Raw genomic sequence first — 26657 nt, 5'->3', positions numbered from 1 at the left:
TATATATATCAATGCTTTTTCATAAAGACAAAGTACTAAAAAGAATAAAAACAGTTAATATATGACTAAATTCAGGTTATTTGGGCCAAGTGGAGAGAGAAAATATTTTTTTTCTTCCTGATTTGACCTTATTAAAGGGGCTGTATCCTGCTTTTTTAGCTAGTCCAAACCCTAGGATTGGCATTAACATGGTAATAGTTTATTTGGGCTGCTAAGGAAAAGTAATTTTTTGTGAAATAAAAGATTTTCTGGGGCTAATTCTGAAACCCGGAAGAGAAAACGCTCTGTTTCACTGAAATCCCGCCTCTCCCCCTGTGGACTTTGACTGACAGCTACTTCAACCAATCAGCACTTCAAAACAAATACGCTAGCTAGCTTTAGCTCTTTAGCTCTAGCTTCTCCACACGCAAAAACGTCTTTTCCTGTGAGAAACTCACCAAGCACAGACCCTTCAGACCCTTCAGACCCTTCAGACCCTTCAGACTCTTGCTCTTGCTTGACTGTTGCTTTCAGACGATGGTCAAAGTTTATCCTCAAAATCGGAGGTACAAAAAGCAGCAACGCTGATTGCCGAGGGCCTGTCGGGGGGGGGGGGGCTCAGGGGAGCCATCTTCACCGTGTGACGTGAACGTGGGAAACAGAGAGTTATCACGGGTGCGGGAGGGGCTGCCTCTCTGAGAAGCAGAAACATGAGGAAAGCTCAAACACACAGGCACGAAGGAAAAAAACGCTTTGGGGTGTTTTTGGTGAGTACATAACTATATAACAAGGTTAAAACATACGAAAAGTGAATTTTGTATGATACAGCCCCTTTAAATCTTTTATAGATAGGTCATAAGGCATTTTGGTTTTTTTTTTGTGAAAGACATACAACTTTTGAAATAAGTCTGTAGAACTGGATCAGATTTTTCAGTCTTTTTAAAAAGACACTTTATTGAAAACAATTCAGATTATTTTTCCAAATCTGGACTTTTTCTGTTTTATTGAACTAATTTTTGTGCAATCAGACAAAACAAAAACAAACAGAATAAAAAGAAGTTGAAATACGGTATTTAATGTTAGTGTGGCCGTCTCGTTCAGCTCGGCTCTGATTGGAGGAGAAAGACCATAGGAACCAGAGCTTTGAAGAGTGCCCCAGCTCAAGTGTTTCTGTTGAAATCAATTCCATTGAAGAGCAGAAACAGAGTGTGGGGTAAGTGACAGTGGCAAGAGGAGCAGTTGCTTCAGTCTCCATCTACTCCGCTCCCTGCTCTACTTCCTCTTCCTGCCACGGCCCCGGCGGCCCCTGGCGGCAAAGGAGCTGGCCCCCTCCGGGGCCCCGTCCGAGACCCCGGGCGGGATGTTGATGTGTCCCTCCTGGATCTCACTGCGAGCCTCTGGGGGTAGGTGCTGGATCTGCTGCTGTGTCTCCAGATAGAACATGACATCTCGCAGCTGCTCCTGCAGGTCAGCTATCGTTGAATCTTTGTGCTCTCCTGCAGGAGGACAAAACATAGCTTTTAAATACAATTGTTAGACCTTTCGTGATGTCACCCATAGCGTTCCCAAATGCCGTTCTGAAGATTTCAGCAGGACGTGTCCATATTGAACATTTGAAACTGTATCTAAATGTGATTGGTCCAGGCTGTCACGTGACCGCATCACGTGCACAGAGGAGCTGTGATAGGGCGATTATGTAACACTTTAACTCGTAATATAAAACCAACTGATGATTTATGTGAAAATCAGAGTCTGGTGAAGCAGCAGGTTATAGAAACTAGAGACAGAGCCCAGAACATGTTCTGAAACCAGGTGCTTTATATGTTTATTTGCACTCTGAAAATCAGCATTTTTGAATGGGTTTCAATGAGACCGGGAATCTTTTTGAAACGAGCATCATTGCCCCCTGCTGGAATGTCCCCAGAAGTGCGGCTTTTTTGGACTTGCGGATTATCTTCATGTTTTGAAAGTGGAGATTGGCGCTTGGGACAAAAACTAAAATAACCAAACAACAAACGGTACGATCTAAAACAATTCAATTAATTGAAAATAATTCAGTAATTTATTAAGAAAAAAAATTCAACCAGTATGACTGTGAAATAAATATCTGGATACTGGATCGGGCAGGTGAAGTTTCCTTCATTCCTGTTGTTTCTTGTAAGGGAAAAAGGTGTGAACATAAAAAAGCAAGTGTGGTCGGCTTGGTATCTGGTACCATGGCTCCAAAGTTTGAATCATTTCACGGAACCCTGGATTTTCAACCACGCTGTAGGGTCATATGTCTTTGCAGATGAATCTGGCAATTGTTGTGGTGATGTTTTTCGCCCGAGCTGAGTTTTGGCTGAGCCTCTGATTAAACATGCTGGCGAGGCCTGAAGCTTCAGCAGAGCCCAGGTTACCTTGTGCTGCTGCCGAAGCGGGAATGCTGGAAGAGGTGCCTGGATAGTGGGCACTGTGTGAGATCCCTTGGCGCTTGAGTAGGTGGTTGGAGAGGTTTGTCATGCTGCCGTTGTATTTTACCTGACCTTTGCATATCCTACAAACAGCGAGCGACTTATTGAGAACATCTCCTTCTTTACAAAAGCCAAAGTGTTTCCACACACTGCACCACAAAAGTGGTTTTATAATTTCTCCTTTGCCTGTTTCTCCTCTGCCATCCGCCATGCTTTGTTTTGATATCTCCTGGCGTGTTGCAATGACGTCACTGATAGGGAGACTGAACCGCGTAACATGTAACGTCTTTTTATCTTTAAAAAGTGGTGGAAAAAGACAATTATACGTGGTATACCCTGTGCTTAACCAATACAGTACATTCTAATATTGATACAATCGATTGATTGGCTTTTAAACGATGTGAGATCGAAATATCTCGTCTAGAAGGTCAACTTATTGAGCACAGATCGATGTAGTTGGATCATAGGAATATAAATCGATACATTGATGAAGTCGATCAATTGTTACATCCCTAATATAGTGTCTCTAGTATAGGTCGTTTAAAAGTTGACAGTTACTGTAACAACAATACAACTTGGTAGTCTGTTCATATTAATTTCTTTGTTCTCCATTGTTCATGTTTAAAGTTAATCCTAAAAATAAACTGATTTAACCAGTGACCGAGTATAAAAGAATGTAGTACAATCAGAGTTATAAGTGTGCGTACATCTGCTTTGTGCGCTGATTGTGTTAAATTCTTTAAGTTTTTGTGGTGAAATGACTGTCTTATCACTGAAGTGAGCCTTATGAATGCCCAGCATTCAATGAATGACCGCTACAGCAACTACCCCAAGTTTTACAGACTTGCCCCGGAATTTAATAACCTGTTACGGTTATTACAGCTTTTTTAGAAAAGTACCACAAGCTGCCACAGAATCAATGTGATGTTGGGCTGCTATAGGGTTGTTTGGAATGACAAATATTAAGTGATGTAACTATAAAGACTTTGTAATAAAGAATAATAATAATAATAATGATAAGGGAGCACTAAGCACTAAATATAGCACTAGCAAAACTGAAAAAGCTTCAAAGTGTGTTAATTTCTGTGAGCTTTCATTTTGAGATTTCACTCACAACTGTACTGCAGAGACTGACAGAACAAAGGAAAGTAAACACAGACACATACACGAACACTTATTGCTCTGATTGTGCTTCATTCTTTTATACTCTCGCACTGCATAAATCGGTGTATTTTTAGGATTAAAACGACTAACTGCGCTAGTAGCCATGACAGGTTACTAAAATCCAGGGTAGGTGTTTAAAATCTGTGGTCCTCATCGTGGCAGATCTGAAAACCTGCAGGTCTGTGGCAACTGCCCAAAACAGCGGCAGCAGCTGGAGTTGCTGCCTGAACTGCCACAGCCAGTTGCCACTGCCACAATCTGCGCTTGCTCTTCCCATGTGATGTTGGGATTTAAATTAGACAAAACTTGTGATCAATGATGACTTATCTGAACAAAAACCATAACATAAGATGATGGAAAAACAATGACAACAACGAAAAGAAAACATGGAATAAAGCATGTAACCAGTGAAGGGGTAGATATAACATTTTCTAGTGACTTAATAAAACCTGGAGTGTCATTCTGGAAACCTTCTGGGATGTTACTTGGACTAAAAGGCCCGATCAACTCTTTAGTGTGCATGCCAGCTGTGCTGATGCTAGTCGGCTCACCGCTCTCTTTGCGTTTGTCCTCCTCGTTGCTCAGCTGGGCCTGCAGCTGAGCCTGGTTGGCCCGGAGGCAGCGATTCATCTCCTGCTCCTCCTTCAGCTCCTGATTTAGTTTCACCACCCGGGAGCTCAGCTGAGTGCACCTGGACAGAAAGGTCCAACCAATTCAGAGAATTAATCAGTCTGTCCTCTCGTTCTCCTCTTCTTCATTGTGGTTTGCTGGGGGAGCAGCATTGGAACCAGCGATTCCAACAGACTCCACAAACTGATCAGGAAGGCTGGCTCTGCGATTGGCTGCAGACTGAGCACTGTGGAGGCTGTGGTGGAGAGGAGGACACTGAACAAACCCCAACCACCCTCTCCACCACACATTGGACAGACAGCGGAGCTCCTTCTCCAACAGTGTTCAAGCTCCACTGTCACAAGGACAGATACAGGAAATCATTCCTGCCACAGGATTTTGTTATACTGTACAATAAATCACACCTGGCTGGCTGATAGAGGAAACTCACAACCGTCTGCTGTATAGTTTCTTTTTCTCTAGATAGCACCCATATTTATTATCCAAGCATTTTTATATTATTCTTATTCAGCACATTTCTCACATCTTCAATCTTTTACTCTTTGGTTTGTACTTATTGTGTATGTATGTATGTATGTGCAGGTATTAAAAAAATAAGAAAAAAGAAAAAAAGAAAACTGGTCTGGCCCTTAAATGGGTAGTATCTCCTTCTAGCTGTGGTCCAGGGTTCTGCAGGATCTACCAGAGTCCTGGGAGCTGGAGGGTTCTGCAGGATCTACCAGAGTCCTGGGAGCTGGAGGGTTCTGCAGGGTCTACCAGAGTCCTGGGAGCTGGAGGGTTCTGCAGGGTCTACCAGAGTCCTGGGAGCTGGAGGGTTCTGCAGGATCTACCAGAGTCCTGGGAGCTGGAGGGTTCTGCAGGATCTACCAGAGGTCTGGGAGCTGGAGGGTTCTGCAGGGTCTACCAGAGTCCTGGGAGCTGGAGGGTTCTGCAGGATCTACCAGAGTCCTGGGAGCTGGAGGGTTCTGCAGGATCTACCAGAGGCCTGGGAGCTGGAGGGTTCTGCAGGATCTACCAGAGGCCTGGGAGCTGGAGGGTTCTGAAGGATTTACCAGAGTCCTGGGAGCTGGAGGGTTCTGCAGGATCTACCAGAGTCCTGGGAGCTGGAGGGTTCTGCAGAATCTTAGCTGTTCTAGAACTGCACTCTTCTGGATAGAGATCTCAGATGTTGTTCCTGGTATTTTCTGGCGCCATGCATCCAGCTTGGGGGTTCCTGCCCCTAGTGCCCCCATCACTACTGGCACCACTGTTCCACCTTCACAGCCCACACCTTCTGCAGCTGCTCTTTCAGCTCTTGGTATTTCTTCAGATTTTCAGATTTCTCTTCTATCCCCTCACTCCAACCCAAGAGCAGAAAGTCTCGTCCTCTGAGCCCGGTTCTGCAGGTTTCTTCCTTTTAAAATGGAGTTTTTCTTTTCCACACTCACTTTGGCTTGCTCATGTGGAACTGTTGGGTTTTCTGTGTTAAAATGTTTAGAAATGACTGTGTTGTATTTGGCGTTACATAGGGCTGAATTTAAAAAAGAGATTCAGAAAAAAAGAGTTTTTTCCTGCTGTTTCCATGGAGATGGAGCATGTTCAAAAATTTATTGTGTTGGTGGCTCCAAGCACCATTGTATGACAAAAATTCAGAGTTCAGCAAATATATCAGCTTACACTATTGTGTTTTGTCCAGAAGAGATGAAACAAAGTTTTACAGCACATTTTTATCATCAGGCAGAAAAAGCATCAGGAGCAAACTGTACGTGGGGAAAACACATCTGAAAAATAGCATATGTCTCTTTTAAGAGATATGTTGTTGAAGCTAGATTTTCTAACAGAAGTGTTCATAATTAGAACATTATTTAAAGCTCCCATCTTATGCTATTTTTCAGTCCCGTCATATCAGTCTCAGAAGTCTAAAAACATAGTATTTAAGTGTGTTCGCCCCAAATTAATCCTTTGTTTGGCGTTTCAGTGGTCTAAAAAGTGGCTCTGAGGAGCCCTCCTCAGAACAGGCTGTTTCTGAGCCTGCTTCCTGGTAGCACATGAACGTGTCTGGCCACGCCCACTCTCACGCACACATACATGGTGGGAGCACAGTCAGGGGGAGAAGTTAAATCTACTTATTTCAGGATAAGCGGACCCAACTCAAACTCGACCGTTTCTGCACGCATTTTCACAAAATGTGTTGTAGCAAGACAGGGAGGGAACAATTTTCAAATTTGAACGTCATAATGAGGCTACGGCAACACATACTACTTAAGAAACCCTTCACAAAGTGAAAAAAGCATAATATGTCCCCTTTAATATTATTTATTTTTTAAAAAGAGTCTAAGAGACCTGTTATTTTGATACAAGTTTTTACAGATTTAATTTTATTACAAAAGTTAGTTTTGCATCACTGAAGCTAGAGCTGGGCGACATATCAAATTAATTTGATTTAATTTTTTCAATCGATATAAAAAAATTTTAAATCTCAACATCGAGTTTAATATTTTCTGTCCCTCCGCCATTTTTACCGGACACGTGTAATACACACAGTCGCTACCAGGAGGACTGGTGCTGTAGCACATACTACAGTCAAAATTCTCTTACAAATGAGAAGACATATCTTCCTGCCCCCAGCTGGGGACAGAGAATGCACGGTCAGAGAATCAGAGAAGATTGAAAAAATCATGTTGCGTGTACTGGCCTTTAGTTGTACCCTACGGCTGTCGCGGTGAAGCTCGTGTGGTGAGACAGGGTGGCTCAATAGTGAAGTATGATTGCACCACCTTAAAGTTTTTTTTTTTTTCCCCCAATGTATTTAGCAAATGACATTGTCCACCATGGCCGCTACATTGGGGCAGGATTGCACCATTTTTTCTTCCTCCCCCTCTCTTCTGTTGACCTCAGATGGGTGTGTGCACATGTGTTCAATCATGGAGGCTATGCACGCTGGCTTGGTGCCAGCTAGATCAGCTGATGAATTTCGCCTGCAGCAGAGAGCGGCCCGATAGCTACTCAAAGGCCCAATCCCAATTCTCTGCTTAATCCTCACTCCTCAACCTTGATCCTCAATCTCAAATTAAAGCTAGGGTCGACGATCTTGGAAAACTAGCATGCAGCACGAATGTAGCATCTCCCAAGGCTCCGCCCAGCTCCCACCCCATTGATTGGCAGCGAACGCACTGGGCGTGGGAGCGCCACTCGCACAGAGTTTGTGATCGCCTCCAATGTTATGAACCTTTCTGACTGCCGCACACAATGCGCATAGGAGCGCAGCGCGCCGCTCCCTTCCTTCTATTTTTCACGTGAGCCGCGAGCGCCGAGAGCGCCTTGGCAACGCGCTCTGAACCAGGGCCAGTGCACGCCATTGAAATGTACGCGCAGGGGGCTGGTAGAACGGCGAAGGGATTTGATTGGTTCCTGAAGAGCGGTCCGCGCCTTACGATTGGTCAAAGTTTTTACTGTCCTTTGGCCGCTACAGTTGTCAGATTTTTCCACACCTTTTTCCGTCCACATAATGTATTGACTTGTCCGAGGGGGCAGGAGCATTTCACTCAGTATGACTAAAAGTGCTTTTGGGCAACATTGTCTACCCTAACTTTAAGTGCCTCCTAAAAACAAGTGTTCAAGAATGTAATGTCACTTGGAAATGGGACAACCCTTAAAGACAGTTACATCCTTGGACCACAGGGGGCAGCACTGCGCAAGAGGGTAGAAGAAAGTTGGAAGTGGAAGAGCAGCAGTAATAATTTTGGTCAATGATCAATAACAACGCCCTTTATAACTGTAAGTAATGCGCCCTGCATTAGAAATGTTTGACATTTTGCATGTGTGACCTTGTTAATAAATGCATTCAAATGAATTTTCTTGATTTCTTTCTAACAGCCTTTGTAAATATTATCTGTGATAGAAACTTAATACAATTACTCCCAAAGTAATATACAAAATTTTTTATTAATAAAATAACAGCAAAACGAACTATTAAAAAGCATTGTGGGTTATCCTTACCTCCAAGGTAGGTCTCCTAGAATCTCAAAATTAAGGGAGATGACGCCCCTTAGTCTCGCTCTTTTCCTCAACTTGTTTAGGAATGGGACACCACTTAACTTCATGGGAGCGCGCATTTTGAGGAATGAGGAGTAAGATGGAGGATTAAGCAGAGAATTGTGATTCGCCCTTTCCAATGCTCCAAGCTGGTTATCTTCTATTTCGTTGCAAATTATTTATAGAAAATGAAGCATATGCATTGTTCATTACCTCCGCCAGGAGGTTATGTAATCATGTCGATTTGTTGGTTTGTTGGTTGGTCTGTTAGCAACATTACAGAAAAAGTAAAGGGCGGATTGCAATGAAACTTTGTGGAAAGGTGGGTCTTGGGCTAACTTAGAATCCATTAAGTTTTGGTGATGATCCGGATCACTGTCTGGATCCAGGAATTTTTTCAAGGATTCTTTATCATTGAGAGATAGGGCAGTCTCTCACATAGTTGGGCAGGCCCGCCGGCAGGGGGGATGAACGCCTGGTTCACACAGGACGCGCGGCTTCCGACGCGGAAGTGGGAAGCGCCGTGCGCCGACTGTCAGATCGGCGCCCCTGTTAACCTCTCTGACGGTTCATACAGGAGGCACCGTGGACCGCGGCTGCTCCGCTTCTCTCTATTTTCTCCTCGAGCTGCACGCGCCGTGTACCGCCAGTTGTAAAGCTGGAGCTTTGCACGGCACTGTTTTGCAAGCAGTAAGTTAGAACTTTTCAATGTCCTGTGTTTATTTTGTGTTAGCTACAAAAGTTATTTTAGATGGTAAGGTTGGGTGCTCCACGAAATCATCAGCTGATAGGGGAATAGCGCAAAAAAGTTAGAATTACCACCAACGTCCGAAATTAACAGCCACCAACGGCAGATGAACTTTCTGTTTGGCGAGTAAATAGCGGGGTTATCTGCCACACGGGGCAAGGGGGGAATGCTTTCTACCATAATAATAATAGTAAGCGTTTTGGGACGCTGGGACCACTACAAGTTGAAACAAAAACACAGTGCAGCAGTAAGTTATGTTTGGTACTTGTTGCATGAAGGTCGTCAGCGTAACTATGGAAACTGATGTACAGCTGAGTGTCGTCAGCGTAACCATGGAAACTGATGTACAGCTGAGTGTCGTCAGCGTAACTATGGAAACTGATGCCGTGTCTCCTGATGACGTCCCCAAGTGGAAGCATGTAGAGATTAAAAAGTATGGGACCTAAAACTGAACCTTGGGGAACCCCACACCTAATTTCATGGGTTCCTGAGGAACAAGTATCCATACTTACATAAAAACATCGATCTGTGAGAAAAGAACCAAACCAGTTAAGGACAGTAGAGATCCACCAGGTGACTCAATCTATTTATTAAAATTAGGGATGAGCGAGTACACTACTATTTGTATCTGTTTACCCATCCAAATGATCTGTATCCGTATCTGTACTCGGAGGGGGCGTGGTCTAAACCGGAAGTGGGCGTGGTTTAACTGGAAACAGGCTGGGGCAGAAATTGGTGCACTATTTTAAGTCTTAAATTGATATGGATTGCTCAGAAGTTGCTATATTGATTCTTCATTTGAAAACTATTTACAAAACAGTCTCAATGATACAATGTACAGATTTTTGTTTTTTTTTTAATTTTAGTCAGAGCATGAATATTTTTAAAGTTATATAAATGATTATTTATTCACACAAAAGCCTCAGAAATAAAATTTGAATATTTTTGGTCACAACAGTAAAGGGACTATTTACAGAACAAGTATTTTTTTTATTGAGTCAGAACATTAATATTTTAATTGTATGAATGCCTCCCCCCATGATCCCCACCGGAATCCCCCGGCGTCCAGGGAAACCTCTCATTAGCCCCTGCTGAGCTTCGTGGACGTGACGTGGACCTCGGTCCAGTTATCATCTCTCTCCCACAGATCACAGCCTCCCAGTGGAGCACAAGCCCAAATTATTATGAAAAAGAAGAGGAAAAAAGGGAAGAAAAAAAAACGTGCGGGAAAACGAAACTTAAAAACCCCCGAAGAAAAACCCCCAAGCATGCACAATTGCCCGACGTTTCGACCTTCTAAGGTTTTCCTCAGGCACAATGCACACTATAAAGAAATAAAATACCTCATTTTTAATTTATCAGCTCCAATTGGCTTCTCTCACAAGGATCCTGTCGTCTCGGTGGAGCACAGAGCAGAATGAAAGACCAATGAGGATTTTCCATCAGCACGAGTACGAATAATGACAGACAATGCTCGGGCTGTACTCGGATTCGGAAAAAATGCATTATCCGTAACGAGTACTCGTTTAAAACGAGTATTCGGCTCATCCCTAATTAAAATGTGATGGTCTACTGTGTCGAAGGTGGCACTCAGGTCCAGTAGAACCAACACTGTGAGCTTTTATTATCTAAGGTTCACACTGCAGGGCTTAATGCTCAATTAGGATTTTTTTTTTAAATCCGATTTTTTTGCGAGTTCGTTCACATTTACATTAAAATGCGACTTGTATGTGATCTCCCGTCTGAATGGAATAAAACTCAAAAGTGTCCCGCATGTGCAGAAGGGGACAGAACGACGTCTCGCAGCAGTGCTTCAGTGTTTGCGGAACCCACAATTAACATACAGAATCTGTAGCTTTTCAAGCGTCGATGATTTATTGAAGAACTGATCAAACAGGCAGTCTTACAATTCAACATTGAGCAATCATTTGAGCGCAGCGCTTTTAATCAGCCACGCCGAGCTCCTTCTGTGTGTGTGTGTGTGTGTGTGTGTGTGTGTGTGTGTGTGTGTGAGTGTGAGAGAGCGAGAGAGAGAGCATGTGGATATTATTATTTTTTCTCTCCATTGTCCTGACGCTGCAGAATTTAGCGAATGAGAAGGAAGAGAGCCAAGTTTTTGGCCATGGCGTTTTGTGGGGCAGCGGCAGCAACATCCGTCCAGAGAAACGTAGCCAGAGGTGGTGGGACGGTGATGAGAGACTTTAATGATGCGGAGTTCAATAATAATTTTCGAATGACAAGAACTCCCTTAATGTACGTCTGCGAGCGCCTTTTTTTAACACTCACGGTAAGACACATGTCTTCGGCGCCCCACATCGTGACGTGTAGGTCAGATAAATGCGACCTGGCCGTTCAGACTGAAGTCGCATGGCAAAAGATTAGATACATATCGGATTTAGGACCACATATCCAAGTGGCCTGGGTCGCATTTGAAAGAATCGGATCTGTGTCGTTCAGACTGTCATGAAAAGATCCGATACAGGTCGCATAGGGGCAAAAAAATCGGATTTAGGTCACTTCAGCCTGCAGTGTGAACGTAGCCTAAGTTCCACCTGATATAATTTAAAATCTTTAAAGGGCCGTCTCGGTACTGTGGTTCACTCTAAAACCAGACTGATGTCTTTCTCAAATGTTATTAATCATTAAAAAGTCATTGACTTGGTTAAAAACCAGTCTTTCTAAAACTTTACTTAAAAACGGTCAGTTGGATACTGGTCTGTAGTTATTAAGAACATCGGGGTCTAAATTGCTCTTCTTCAGAAGGGGCTTCACCACCGCCGTTTTACAGGCAGTGGGGAAGACGCCCGTCTGAAGAGAGCTGTTCATGATATTTAAAATCTGTTCCTCAAGGAATCCATAAAGTGATTTAAACAGTGGTGTGGGGATGGGATCTAGAAGGCAGGTTGTTGATTTTACTTGGGAGAAAACTCGACCAAGAGTCCTTCATCAGCCAGGTCCAGACTGTCCAGTGTGTCCTCAGGCATGGACAACGGATCAGCTGTGTTCACTGATAAAACCTGTTGAAGTAAAAGGCTGGACCTGATGTCCATGATTTTAGTTCATAGTTTATAGAAAGCGGTCAAACTACTGGTTGTTGGAGGTTGTCCTCAACTGTTTTTTTTTTGTTTTTTTTTACCTCTCCTGTCCAGCATGGAAGCAGCACAATGGGAGTCTGGCTGTTCTTATATGCCTGACAGATTTGGTTTTCCAAGAGGAGCTTATAAGTGTGAAGCTCCTCTTGTTAACATGCTTTTTTTATTTATTTACTTATTTTACTTATTTTGAGTGTTGACACATGATATTGCTAGACCTGACAGGGGGACAGAAAGTGAAAGAAACAGAAAGTGAAGAAATAAACAAGTGAATAGACAAGCTAACAACAACAAAAGAGGGTGAAGAGAAGGAAGAGAGTGCAAGGATAGACAATCTTTTTTTTCTTGAACTCCAGACAATGAGCTGCTGCACCTACATAAAGATATGACAGAAGGCATATTACGGACTTTTTGTTGAAGAATATAACTGGTGGGGAATTGGGGCGTGCAAACTGAAGATTCAAGTATGAAATTAACACTAGAGCATCATTGGAGGCCTCCTACAGATCCCCATTAATTAGTCTAACCCACCACAGGAAAACAAGGTAACTGAGTCCACAGGCAGAATGTGAAGAGTGATTAAAGATTATCGTGATTATGCAAATGTGATAGTGATAGTGATCGTGCACATATGACCTCTGACCCCTGAGAAGACCACAAGCAGACCAGAGAGGCCCGCAGGGCCCAGATAACCGGTGGCCATCCCAGAGCCCAGATCCGATCCCCTCCCCCAGGCAGACGCCCACATGCCGGTCCAGAAGAGGGCAGAGGAACACCCCGGCCGGGACCCCCGGCGTCCTCAACTGTTTTTGATATTTGACATCTGTCTCTCTATCAGGTTGAATTTTGTAACCAAAGCTCAAAGTTCTCTAGAATGCTGCTTGTCCAAAAACTTGAAATGAGCCTCTGCTCTCTATTTGCACAAAACAACTTCAGAGGTGACCTACTTCTTCTCGACAGCCTGCTTGTCTTTGGTTATCTCCCCTAAGCGTCGCTCCAGGTTATCACAGCGCTCCAGCGTCTCCTTAAATTTGGCCTTCATGTTGTTTATCTGAAACATAAAAAAATGACGGTTCAGACCATCGGTGGGTAAAATCAGTGATTCAGGAGCGTCACTTCTGGATCCTCTGTACCTCCTCAGCAGTCTCCTTCTCCAGGTGAACAATCTTATTCTCCCAGTAAATCCTCTGAGACTCGAGCTGGCTGGTCAGCAGGTACGAGTACTGCACAAACGCACAGAAAGTTACAGGTCATCACAACACAACAACAGAGTTAACAGACACAAAAGAGAAACACACACCTCCAGCTGGAGAGCGTCAATCTTCTCTGCTTGGCACGTGTCTCCTTCACATTCATACTGCACCATTTTCCCGTCAGTCTTACTGGCCACGAGTCGGTGGACATAATTATCTGCAGAAACAGGACGAGGACTTCCGAGTCAAATCATCAACTTTTAAAAAGTTGAGTCAATAGTCCAATAATCCAATCCAATAGTCACCTGTAAACAAATACAGTCTCTCAACAACTTGCAAGTCCTAGATCAAAAAACTTCTTTTTTAGGTTGCCCTGTACCACTTTCTGACTTCTACTGCTGCAGGTTTAAGCCTCGTTTCCACGGTGCCTTCACGGTACGGGTCGGGCTGTTGTGTGTTTCCACTGACTAAAGTTGTGGACAGAACCCAAAGACCCGTGCTCAACCTGGACCACTTCTGGTTTCTCCTCTGTTGAGGTTCCAGGCGCTCCGGTACAGGTTCCACAGGGAGGAGTTACAACAATGCCCTCTGCTGATTGGCAGTGACGACTGTCACTCTGGACAAACCGCCATGTTTAACGGTTCATTAGCGGTGTTGCTTTACACACACTGGTCATTTTAACTCTTTTTTTTCTGCTGGCGCCACACAGCGCTGGTCTCCTGATGATGTTCAGTCGCTCCTCTCCAGAACAGGAGAGGAGCATTTCGGACGAAGCTGCTCAGGAGGAGAACGTTCTCCAAGCTGGAATACACAGAACCAAGACTCTGGGCATCACTTTGGGCTGAGCAGAGCTGCTGAGGAGCAACTGACAGAGAGTGACAGACGATGTTTACCGTCGGGTAATGACGTCTCATACCTGCGTCGTCATTACCGGCCGCGTAGCCGTTCACAAGTTGCCTACATTCAAACATGCTGCCTGCTGAGTGGACACACAACAGAGAGGCTGGACACCAACCCGGACTGTTCAGGACCAACCTGGACTCATCAGGACCAACCCTGACTGTTCAGGACCAGCCCGAACTGTTCAGGACCAACCTGGACTCATCAGGACCAACCCGGACTGTTCAGGACCAACCTGGACTCATCAGGACCAACCCTGACTGTTCAGGACCAGCCCGAACTGTTCAGGACCAACCTGGACTCATCAGGACCAACCCGGACTGTTCAGGACCAACCTGGACTCATCAGGACCAACCCTGGCTGTTCAGGACCAGCCCGAACTGTTCAGGACCAACCTGGACTTATCAGGACCAACCCCGACTGTTCAGGACCAGCCCGAACTGCTCAGGACCAACCTGGACTCATCAGGACCAACCCCGACTGTTCAGGACCAGCCCGAACTGTTCAGGACCAACCCGGACTCATCAGGACCAACCTGGACTCATCAGGACCAACCCGGACGGTTCAGGACCAACCTGGACTCATCAGGACCAACCCGGACTGTTCAGGACCAACCTGGACTCATCAGGACCAACCCCGACTGTTCAGGACCAGCCCGAACTGTTCAGGACCAACCCGGACTGTTCAGGACCAGCCCTACTGTTCAGGACAAACCCGGACTCATCAGGACCAACCCTGACTGTTCAGGACCAGCCCGAACTGCTCAGGACCAATCTGGACTCATCAGGACCAACCCCGACTGTTCAGGACCAGCCCGAACTGTTCAGGACCAACCCGGACTCATCAGGAGCAACCCCGACTGTTCAGGACCAGCCCGAACTGTTCAGGACCAACCCGGACTCATCAGGACCAACCTGGACTCATCAGGACCAACCCGGACTGTTCAGGACCAACCTGGACTCATCAGGACCAACCCGGACTGTTCAGGACGAACCTGGACTCATCAGGACCAACCCGGACAGTTCAGGACCAACCTGGACTCATCAGGACCAACCTGGACTCCGCAGGACCAACCCCAACTGTTCAGGACCAACCCGGACTCATCAGGACCAACCCCGACTGTTCAGGACCAGCCCGAACTGTTCAGGACCAACCCGGACTGTTCAGGACCAACCTGGACTCCGCAGGACCAACCCCAACTGTTCAGGACCAACCCGGACTCATCAGGACCAACCTGGACTCATCAGGACCAACCTGGACTCATCAGGACCAACCCCGACTGTTCAGGACCAGCCCGAACTGTTCAGGACCAACCCGGACTGTTCAGGACCAACCCGGACTGTTCAGGACCAGCCCTACTGTTCAGGACAAACCCGGACTCATCAGGACCAACCTGGACTCATCAGGACCAACCCCGACTGTTCAGGACCAACCCCGACTGTTCAGGACCAACCTGGACTCATCAGGACCAACCCCGACTGTTCAGGACCAACCTGGACTGTTCAGGACCAGCCCGGACTGTTCAGGACCAGCCCGAACTGTTCAGGACCAACCCCGATTCATCAGGACCAACCCGGACTGTTCAGGACCAACCCTGACTGTTCAGGACCAACCCGGACTGTTCAGGACCAGCCCGGACTGTTCAGGACCAACCCGGACTGTTCAGGACCAGCCCGGACTGTTCAGGACCAACCCGGACTGTTCAGGGCCTACCTGGACTGTTCAGGACCAACCCGGACTGTTCAGGACCAGCCCGAACTGTTCAGGACCAACCCCGATTCATCAGGACCAACCCGGACTGTTCAGGACCAACCCGGACTGTTCAGGACCAGCCCGAACTGTTCAGGACCAACCCCGATTCATCAGGACCAACCCGGACTGTTCAGGACCAACCCTGACTGTTCAGGACCAACCCGGACTGTTCAGGACCAGCCCGGACTGTTCAGGACCAACCCGGACTGTTCAGGACCAGCCCGGACTGTTCAGGACCAACCCGGACTGTTCAGGGCCTACCTGGACTGTTCAGGACCAACCCGGACTCATCAGGTCATAAGTGTCATGACACTTTGCAGGAAAACACTGATACAACTACTGAGCGCGTGCAGAAGGACTGTCTACTACAGCAGAGACAGTGTCTGAGCATTTTCACCTGTTCCAAGCATTGTCGTTGAGTAAACAGACCCCAAAATGCTGCAAAGGTTTTCTGTTCTCACTTGAAAATGTTGACATGCAAACAGGAAGATGAACAAGACGCAGTCTCTCCAGTGTCCCTACACAAATTGGGACAACTAAACAACTTTTGTCGTTGATCAATCTAGCTATGGAGCAGCTGTTAGGTTTTGTCTTACAGATGACTTTTTCCTCTTGACTCCCTTCATTCCATCTGGAGCCCATAACACAGAGTGTGATCCAGGAGAAACCCAGCAGTCTCCACATACCTCCTGCATAGTCCCAGACACGGTGGTTGGTGAGCTGCATGGCGTATGTATGCTGAGTTTCCTCAAAGTGCTTGTAGGCGTGGCGGCTGACATAGCGACCACAGCCGATGTGTCCGCAGATCAGACAGATCCACAGGTTCTGCAGATGGACCACCAAGGAGAAAAACACTTGACGGGAAGGTTCAGGAGAAAAGATGAAAAATATGAAGAGAAGTAGCCTTCGGTTACCTCCTGCACGCCGCACTCAAAGCATTTGTTCTCCTCCACCGGCTCCGGGGTTTGGCAGTAGCGGCAAACTGGACAGCTGGAAATAAAATGAAGTCAGGTGTCACAGCAACACACAACCGTAAGCCTAGAGTAACACCAGGACACAGAGAGAAACTGCACAACTCTTTCAGGAATCGGATTTTCTATCAGCGAAACTGCTGAAATAAAAGAATAAGAAATATGTGATGGGCTGAAGAATCTTGTCTGCAATTAAACGGACGTACTGTAGAACAAAGTGAACGAACCTCTGTTTCTCTGCTTTCTTGTAGTTTTCTTTAAAGGGGCTGTATCATGCAAAATTCACTTTTTGTGTTTTAATCTTGTTATATAGTCATGTACTCACCGAAAACACCCCCAAAGCGTTTGTTTAAGCTTTCCGAGTGTTTGTGCTGCTCAGAGAGGCAGCCCCTCCCGCACCCGTGAAAACACTGTTTTCCCACGTTCACGTCACACTGTGAAGACGGCTCCCCTGAGCCCCCCCCCCCACAGGCCCTCAGCAATCAGCGTTGCTGCTTTTTGTAACTCCGATTTCGAGGATAAACTTTGACCATCGTCTGAAAGCAACAGTCAAGCAAGAGCAAGAGTCTGAAGGGTCTGAAGGGTCTGGAGGGTCTGGAGGGTCTGAAGGGTCTGAAGGGTCTGGAGGGTCTGGAGGGTCTGGAGGGTCTGGAGGGTCTGGAGGGTCTGGAGGGTCTGCGCTTGGTGAGTTTCTCACAGGAAAAGACGTTTTTGCGTGTAGAGAAGCTTGAGCTAAAGAGCTAAAGCTAGCTAGCGTATTTGTTTTGAAGTGCTGATTGGTTGAAGTAGCTGTCAGTCAAAGTCCACAGGGGGAGAGGCGGGATTTTCAGTGAAACTGAGCGTTTTCTCTTCCGGGTTTCAGAATTAGCCCCAGAAAATCCTTTATTTCACACAAAATGACTTTTCCTTAGCGCCAAAAATAAACTATTACCATGTTAATGGCATTTCTAGGGTTTGGACGAGCTAAAAAAGCAGGATACAGCCCCTTTAACATTACAGATGTGATCCAGTTTGGATTCAGCTAGTAGCAATATATAATGTAAAACTGACACATTTCTGTGTTAAACTTACAGACCGTTAAACGCACAGTTCTGAAAATTTCAACTAAATATGACTTAGTTTTACCCATCACATAATTGTTCTTTTAGACTTATGGTTAGAAATTACAGTGCATGCTGGGAAATGAACCCACCTCATCCTCCACTGTTGTGTTTTCATGTGTGATTGTTTAAGAAACTAAAAAAATCCTTCATCATTAACAACATCTAGAATTTCTATCTTTAAAGGATCTGTATCCTGCTTTTTTAGCTCGTCCAAACCCCATTATTGGCATTAACATGGTAATAGTTTATTTTTGGCGCTAAGGAAAAGTCATTTTGTGTGAAATAAAGGATTTTTGGAGGTTAATTCTGAAACCCGGGAGAGAAAACGCTCAGTTTCACTGAAAATCCTGCCTCTCCCCCTGTGGACTTTGACTGACAGCGTACTTCAACCAATCAGAGCTATGTTCGCGTCTCTAAGGGTTAGCTTTAGCTCTTTAGCTTTGGCTTCTCTACACGCAAAGGACACGCGGAAACGTCTTTTTCTGTTAGAAACTCACCAAGCGCAGACCCTTCAGACTCTTGCTCCTGCTTGATTGTTGCTTTCAGACGATGGTTAAAGTTTATATCCGTAATCTGAGTTACAAAAGGCGGCAACACTGATTGCCGAGGGCCTGCGGGGGGGGGGGGGGTCTCCTCAGTGGAAAATGTGAATCAGCTGCTGCTGGTCAGAGGAGAGTGGCGTGTTGTCTGTGCGTGGGTGGGGTGGGAGAAGAGTGGTGGGAGGAGTTCAACTTTGTGATGTACTTAGGTTTGAAGAGTTTCAAACGAGCTGCTTTCTACCCGAAGGGAGGGGCTGCTGTAGAGAGCAGCAGACTGAAAGAGATTACTCAGACATGCGTGGATGAAAGGAAATAACATTTTGGGGGTGGTTTGAAAGGGAATTCAACTTTGGGGCATGCTGAAAACCCTAAAAAAATTGGATTTTGCATGATATAGGTCCTTTAAAATTGTTAAAAATACAGTGAGTGAGAACTACTGCTTCTTTTTCCAAGGTCACACCAACTTTCAATATAATTGTTTTTTAAATCCTCCTTTTAAGCTGTTTTTGTAACCTTTTGGTATTTATAAAGTTTTAATACCAAAACTTTTGGTATTTTGTGAAAAAAAAGGTTCCCTTGAGGTTCCTTTTACGTGACGGTTTAAAGCGAACACACAGACCTTTCGTAGTATTTTGGAGGCCTGTCCACAAGAGAACAGAGCTCAGAACCACTGAGAAAAACTCACTGAAAATGTTCCGAATCCAAAGAAACAGAAAATCACAGCTTTTCTCAAACTCTGTCACTGTGCATGCAAGGTTCATTTTTAGTGTTCTCTGCTGCACGTCTGGTTTAATAAAAAAAAAAAAACAATAACAAAAAAAAAAACAGCGCCATCTCATGGCACTGCATGGAAACTGCGTCATTTTCTGTTCCACCATTTCATTTGAAGGAATGTCATTTTCAAAACACAAAACTTTTCTGCAACAAAATCATAAAAAGGATGTGCTTACACTTGAATCATCATGTAAACGAGGACTAAAGAGCAACTGTGTGATGACATTGTTGTCAGGACAGTAGAATGCAGCGTAAATTACATCGGATGAAACTAGAGAGGTGTGGACTGACTCACGAGGCATCCTCCCAGCGCTGCAGACACTGACTGTGGAAGCTGTGGTTACAAAGCGTGGTGAGGATCCCGTTGACCGATTCGTCCATCCGCTCAAGACAGACCGTGCACTTGGGAAGTTCTGTCAGCTCCATGACTGGCAGGCTGGCTCCCTGCAGGAGAAAGGAAGTGATGTGAGGAGGGGGGAGGGGCTCATTTGATCCTCCTCCTCCTCCTCCTCCTCATTACCTCCTGGGACCTGATGACCTCAGCTCGCTCCACGTACACCAGCTGGCACACCGCCTCCTCGATGGAGTTGAACTGACGGCCGTTACACGCCGTGTAGAAACTGTCAGCGTCCGCCTGGAAACCAACACAAACCAGTTCAGGCTCATCAGAAGAGAAAGACACCAGAGAAACAAAGCTGAATTTTATTTAGAGAGCAGCTAAAAAAAAAACAAAACAAAGAAAAACAAGTCAAACTCAGTAAAGAATTGATCTTTAAAGGTTGCAATAAGAAATTTACTGCAAAAATAATTAAAAGCTTTCCCATTTGGCACCTTTAAACAATCCGTCTTCTTCTCCATCAGCAAATTTTTCTCCCTCCAAACTGAGAGGTAATGAGGAACAACTTCATGAGGCGGGGCTCAACTAAATCTACTTCCTGGTTCCTGGTTATGTGAGTTCCCAAGGTTGCCAAACAAGGAGTGCAGTGGCCAACTGCTTGACGCTCTACAAAAGGAAGGTGGGGGATGGGGGAAAAAAAACACTCATTTTTTATATGGACTGCAGAACTAATTTGAAGCACTGGGGTCTGGGTCTCAGCAGTGTGCAAGGTTCCTATTGTTATTTTAAATCAGGACTTTGATGTGCAAAATGCACGTTTAAATGCAAATTTGACCCCATGAACATGCTAAGAAGCTCACCGAGTGTGGCACACACATCAAGACTGGAGAAATATTTCATAAAATGTAAAAATAAACCCTTATGCTGCCCAAATGTGCTCTCTAGCACCACCTATGTCTGCAAAAACAGACAAAAACAGGCACCATGCCTCTTAGGAATGTCGGAGAGAGATGACACCAATGTATTATCGAGACCAACAAACATTCCCCGGGAACTTTTTCGCCTATAACGAACAGGAAACCGGCAATTTGCCTTTCAAAATAAGGTTTTCGCTCAAGTTCAGTCCATGTGAAAACATGTGTGTCTATCGTAGAGATTTGAAACTACCACAAAAAGACAGAGGAGAACCTGTTGAATAAAAATATAGAACAACTTTGTAATAAGCTACACGGTGTGGATTGCATTAGGCACTAAAGTTCGAAGTCCAAAATCCTGTCATACTCCTGCCCCCATCCACTATAATGGGGAAAAAAACTCACAATGGAAAAAAAAAATTGCCTTTTTCCCAGCACCTCAAACAAGCAGTGAGTGTGGCTAAGCTGTGACTCATATCAACAAACTGAGCACATGTGACGCATCAGAAGGTCCTTCTGAACAACATGTAACGTATGTAGGGATAATTTGATTAGAGAAAAGGTGTGGCCTCTGCTGTCTTATAAAAATTCTTGTTGTTAATTATAATGGAGTCTGACGAGAGAAAATGTGGAGTTTCTCCAAAAGCTGAGTGCTCTACGGTCTAAACTATCAGTCTGACTGCTTTGAAAACCACACAGACTGAAAGACCATTTTTTCCCATCAGAAATGATAGTTTTTCTTATATTTTGCCAAAATGAATGGATCAGGGAGCTGTTTTCTCTCAAAGAGACATGTTTTTTCCTGCTCCCTCACACTCAAGCTGCATGTCTGCCTCGTGATTGCATAATTCAGCTCAGCTGTCAAATTGAGAGTCAGTGACTTTTAAAAGCTTTTAAACCTCATTTTAGCTGTTAGCAAGGTATGAGGATATTAGAGGTGTGAATCTTTGACCCACAAAACGGTTCGATTCGATCTCGATTCACAGGCTACGATTCGATTCAAGGGTGATTCATAAAAAATATTTAGCGATTCGAGTCGACCCAATTCGATCCGATACAAATTGACAATTTAATGTAACTGTCAGGCACTCTGTAACTAAGAGAGAAAAACAGAAATTAAACTTCAAAACAGCTTTTGTTTATTTTTTTGTATTCAGAGTAAACCAAAACAGACTTCAACGACAGTAATTTCAACAACTTCAAACTCTGCCTGTACTTAAAATACAACCCCAATGAAAAAAACTAAGGTATAAAAAAATACATAAAAAAAAATAAATTATTACAAAATAAAATAAACATAATTTATATAAATAAATAAAAACAACATATAAATATAAATAAATAAAATAATGATAAATATAAATAAATAAAAAGTGGCCCGCGAACAATCATATCTGGCCGACCAGATGATTTTAAGAATGGGAGGCAGCTGCTTCACAGAGGCAGTAACGCCATCGATGACCCTGTCAGGACCAGCTCCTCCTGAACCGCCTTCATCACCTGTGAAACACCTGAAACCCTCCGATTCAGTGAACGACCTGCGGGGCTGTGCAGCGCCGTGCTGCGTTCAGGGACACTTCGTAAAAGCGTCCTGCTGCGAAACGTTGCAGTCAGAGGTTAGCTTAACTGTTAGCCACCGACGAACTAGCTGGATTTGAACGATTCCTTCATGCTTCAACATCAGTCGACGGGACGCATCTCAGCTTCTGAGACGGTGGAAAGAAGATTTAAACTCGAGACAGAACGGTAAAGGTGTTGTTGACGGACAGTTCAGTTCTGAGAGGAAGTATGTGAGCGGCGTAGCGGCGGCTTGGAGAGAAGGAGGGAAACATTGTTCTGGTAGGTTTAACTTTTGGGTTTAGCGTGGCTGTTTACTGTTCTGTTGTTGTTTTATCTACATCTTGTTGTTCAGTGACCATCGTGTTGCTCTCGGATGCAGCAGGTGACGGTCGCTCAGCTGTGAGGCGTTCAGGTTCCACAGTCACAATCAGGCTCTTTTCAGATCAGAGATAAAGCAGTAACATGGCGGCGACGTGAGACGCCGTTTTGCGCCGGAGGCAGCGTTTATGTATACATACTGGGCACAACATGTACTGGAATTTAAAAAACTGATGCGCGGGCATAAATCCGGGCCATCGGACCGTTCTTAATGCATCTGAACCGATCTCGGCTCCGTGGTCCGATCCACTCGGATCTTTTATGTTACAAAAAGATAACCGATCCAAAATCGGTTATCGTTACACCCCTAGAGGATATTGTCAGTCGCGGGCCAGCGGGTCAGCTCGGTCAAGACCAATGATGCGTGAAGCTTTAAATTACCTTTTTATAAATACTTCTTTGACCACATCCAAAAAATAAAAAATTACAGAAAACTAAAATATTATTGAAGATGGATAAGGAGCCAGAAAAAAAACAAAAAACAAAAAAAGAAAATATATTTAATTGAGATAAATATAAAATGCCTTGAATAATAGCAATAACACCAATAGTAAATATTTTTGATAAGAAAAATACTAATACTGCTCCGTGCTATGAAAAACAAATTATATTCTATAGCTTAAAAAAACTTCCAAACTATATATGAATAACTTCGAAGTCAATGATTATATTAATAAAATCAAAGATAAAAACATATGCAATATAAAATATTTTTAAAAATGACCAATTTGAAAAACCAAAATGAGAAAAAAATAACTGTAAAATAAAACTGACAAGTCACAAAAAAGGAAAACGATCAAGAAAAACATGTATAATAATTATCTAATATAATTTTAAAAAGAGCTAACTTTAACTAAGTAAATAAAAAATAGTAAGCTTATAAATTAATTAATAGGAATTGAAACTGAAAAGTAGGATAATATGTAAGACTGAAACTGCATCTTGATTTGATTAAAAAGCTTAAAAAAAGTTCAAATCAAAAGGTCTTTTTCTTTTGTTGGGTTCCTGGAAGACCAACCTGCGTGCAGAACTTGATCAGAACCATGTACTGGTTGGGCGTGGAGTCCCTGATGATCTTCATGTGCTCCATCACATCGTTGAATGGCGCCATCAGTTTCATCAGGTCGTGGCTGGTCATGGTGGCTGGGACGGTGAGGATGCAGACCATTGCACTGCGCCGCACGTCTTCAGTTAGAGACGTCATTTTACTGGGAGACAACAGAGTCTCACTCAGGTTTGTCTACACAACGTTCAAGAAAGTGTGTTTTCATTTCAGAAAAGTTTCATGCTTACAAAGCAACATTTGAGAAATGATGCCCATCAGCAGAAACACTGAAAACAATGTAGTTCAGCATGTTGGGCCACAAGCTGGTGCTGTTGCTTGTTTTTGTAATGAAACAAGCGCGCGCAAACACACACAAAACATGCTACTGAGTACATGTAGAGGAACTTTTCACTACAGCTGCAGTGATCAGCAGCAGAGTTTCAGAAAATTTGTATTTTTTCCAGCTGTTCCACCTTAGAAGCAATTTCCAAAAATGTGCGTTTTCAGTGGCGCCAAGCACCGCAGTCATGCAACTGGACCCCAAAACAGAACTGATGTTTTGTGTTTTCACTTGCGTTGATGTGTTAAAGGATAAGTTCGGTTTAAACAGCTTTCACGTTGTTTATAGAATGAAGTAGAACAATATCCTCACTCAGAAGGATTTTCTGATCTGAACAGTGCTTCGGGAGAAATTTAGATCCAAAATCGAGCGGCGGACATCTGTATACTGTTAGCAGACGGGACATTGTAACGCCCCTCCTAAAACGGTACTTATCCTTTAACAGAGACTAATTTTACTGACAGAGAGCCTCATTATCTCAGTTGAACCTCAGAGATGGTTTATAGAGCAGACAAAAGAAAAACCACAAGAACATAAGAACCCCCCCCCTCACTTGGTCTTATAGAGGTGCATGATGCCATGGATGATCTCCACGGACGGGTTTCCACTGAAGAAGGAGATCTGATCGGGTAGCTGTTTGGATGGAGAGTCTGGAACGGTGCCCGGAGCGCCTTCTTTGTCCTGAGAAGCTGTCACCTCCTGAAGAGAACCTGTCGTTCCCCGAGAAGCCTCAGCTCCTGCTTTGCTCTGCTCCTCACCTCCTCCTTTATCTGCAGGAGACAGTCAGCAGCTTCAAGCTCTAACATGTACAAAGACTAACTGAACTATAATGAGTTGGATGTTTCCAGGCACTGCAAGTTGAATATATCACTTGATTCTGGAGCCTTCCATTCTATCAGGAGACACTTCCCTGTGCAGATGTTTCTTACCTGGACTGGGTTCAAACGTCTCAATCACCATATCCCCCATGGCTCTGCTGCCGATGTGCTGGTGCAGCACGGCTACTCTCTCCAGCTCTGACTTTCCACTCAGTGCATGTTTGGCTAAACCCAAAGCTTTGTCCTGCAGCTCCTCCTCGGACATGCCTTCAACTGCACACATATAAGAAACTGTAAGGACACACTCTTAATAATCAAACCGATCCTTTAAAATGATAACCACAAATAACTTCAACTCAAAACTGCAGATATTTATGTTTCATCCGACGACTTCCTGTCTGAAATGGATTTATGGTTGGCTCCCTCATTCCAGTTTAAATTTCAGCATGAGTGCTACAACGAACAAAATTAATATAAAACTCAAGTAAACCTGAATTCTGATTATTTATATACAAACTGAACTCTACATTAAGAAATTTAAGTATATTTCTTGTAATTCTATGTTTAAATTCAGATTTGTTTACATGTATTTTTTCCACTGAATTCAAATTTTTCTCCAAATTCTGATTCAAAACTCAGAATTGTATTTTTCACCCTGAATTAGTACTTCTTTTTTTTTTTTTTTTTTTTTTTGCAGTTTAACTTGAAACAAGCCAGTTTTAAGGTTTTGTGCTTAATTGTTGTAGGATACTTATTAAATCAGGAGAAGCCTGATTCCAAACTCCAAATTTTACCTTTGAACTGAGGATTTTACATACAATGCTAATGTTCTATAAGTTCTATTTGGTATGAGTATGTTTCATAACATTTTTTACCAAGTTCAAACAATTATAAAAACCCTTAAATATTAACCTATTTCTGCTGATTACACACTTTTAAGGACAGTTAAATCCATAAACGCTGATCGTCACGATCAATCCTGTCATTTTCTAGATCATTATGAAACAAAGGAATAAAATTAATCAGGAAAGACAGTTTACTAGTTAGCATTTAGCCCCCCGGCCAACTTTTGTCAGGTAATTATAAAAGACAAATAACTCACTAGCGGAGTATTGAAAATCCTGAGGAGAGGGAGACTGCTCGGCTAATTCCAGACGGATGACGACCAAAGACACACTCATGTGATTTGAAAGAAAGTGACGCTTTTTCAAGACAGAGAGAAAAAAAAAACAACGAACTGACAGCTAACGGAGCTAACCGAGCTAACGCGGCTAACAAGCGCGCCCGACTAAAAGGTTGACAGCCTACAGCTAAACATAAGCAGCAGAACAATCCAGACTTCCGGGTACATATAATGTACAGACATGTCCACAGATTAGCCGTGCATTTTGTCACCAGTCGGCTCACAAATCATTGAAAACAGCGATTGCAGAGCAGCCGACTTCAGACGAGGCCGTGCATTCACAGCTGACACAGCTTCTTCTTCTACTAGGGATCCGGCAGGCTGGACGCAGGGAAGCCGTTGCATAATGCTGCCCTCCGTAGGTCGAGGTTATTTTCACATCGAGTCCTGAAGAGTGAAGGGCTGCATGCCTGTCAGTGGCGGCTGGTGACAAATTCTTTCTTTCTTTCTTTTTTTTTTTTTTTTTTTTTTTTTTTTTTGGGGGGGGGGGGGGGGGGGGGGGGGGGGGGGGGGGGGGGGGGGGGGTGGGGGGGGGGGGGGGGGGGGGGGGGGGGGGGCAAATTACCTTGGAGGCAAGTTGATGCTGCAAACCTAGCCACTTTAATGTCCATGCAGTTACAGAGTTAGGAGGAAAGAAAAACTGAGTATGTATATAATCATATGTATGTACCTGCCATATCCACAGGCACATTGTTCACTGTATTGGTCTTTGCAACAATTACACATTGATTATAGAACCAGATAGACAGAAAAAAATAACTTTGTCCCCT

At 44.2% G+C, this 26657-nt stretch overlaps 1 protein-coding gene across 2 annotated transcripts; it reads right to left on the bottom strand.

Annotated features, from left to right (window-relative positions):
- Positions 1 to 935: 935 nt before the first annotated feature.
- brap (BRCA1 associated protein) lies at positions 936 to 26289 on the bottom strand. 2 transcript variants are annotated; one of them, XM_030085383.1, is made up of 13 exons: positions 25807 to 26289; positions 24816 to 24977; positions 24440 to 24656; positions 23520 to 23709; positions 19833 to 19946; positions 19608 to 19756; positions 16840 to 16915; positions 16612 to 16750; positions 13381 to 13490; positions 13214 to 13303; positions 13028 to 13131; positions 4148 to 4287; positions 936 to 1475 (listed from the first exon to the last, which is right to left on the bottom strand). In XM_030085383.1, the coding sequence occupies exons 1-13, from the start codon at positions 25883 to 25885 to the stop codon at positions 1252 to 1254; spliced, it is 1794 nt and encodes a 597-aa protein (XP_029941243.1). In that variant the 5' UTR covers positions 25886 to 26289; the 3' UTR covers positions 936 to 1251. The 2 variants fall into 2 exon arrangements, with proteins under 2 accessions (XP_029941243.1, XP_029941242.1); XM_030085382.1 differs by having other exon boundaries at positions 26112 to 26289.
- Positions 26290 to 26657: the final 368 nt, after the last annotated feature.

Source organism: Salarias fasciatus, assembly GCF_902148845.1.
Source record: "Salarias fasciatus chromosome 7 unlocalized genomic scaffold, fSalaFa1.1 super_scaffold_4, whole genome shotgun sequence".
Lineage (NCBI taxonomy): Eukaryota > Metazoa > Chordata > Actinopteri > Blenniiformes > Blenniidae > Salarias > Salarias fasciatus.
This window is presented reverse-complemented; position numbering and strand designations above follow the sequence as displayed.

Coding starts and splice junctions, on each gene's coding strand:
- brap (XM_030085382.1), bottom strand. CDS start 26,232: ATGCAACGGCTTCCCTGCGTCCAGCCTGCCGGATCCCTAGTAGAAGAA. Junction 19,947..23,519: donor TGATCAAGTTCTGCACGCAG/GTTGGTCTTCCA, acceptor GTTGGTTTCCAG/GCGGACGCTGACAGTTTCTA. Junction 16,751..16,839: donor TTGAGTGCGGCGTGCAGGAG/GTAACCGAAGGC, acceptor GTCCATCTGCAG/AACCTGTGGATCTGTCTGAT.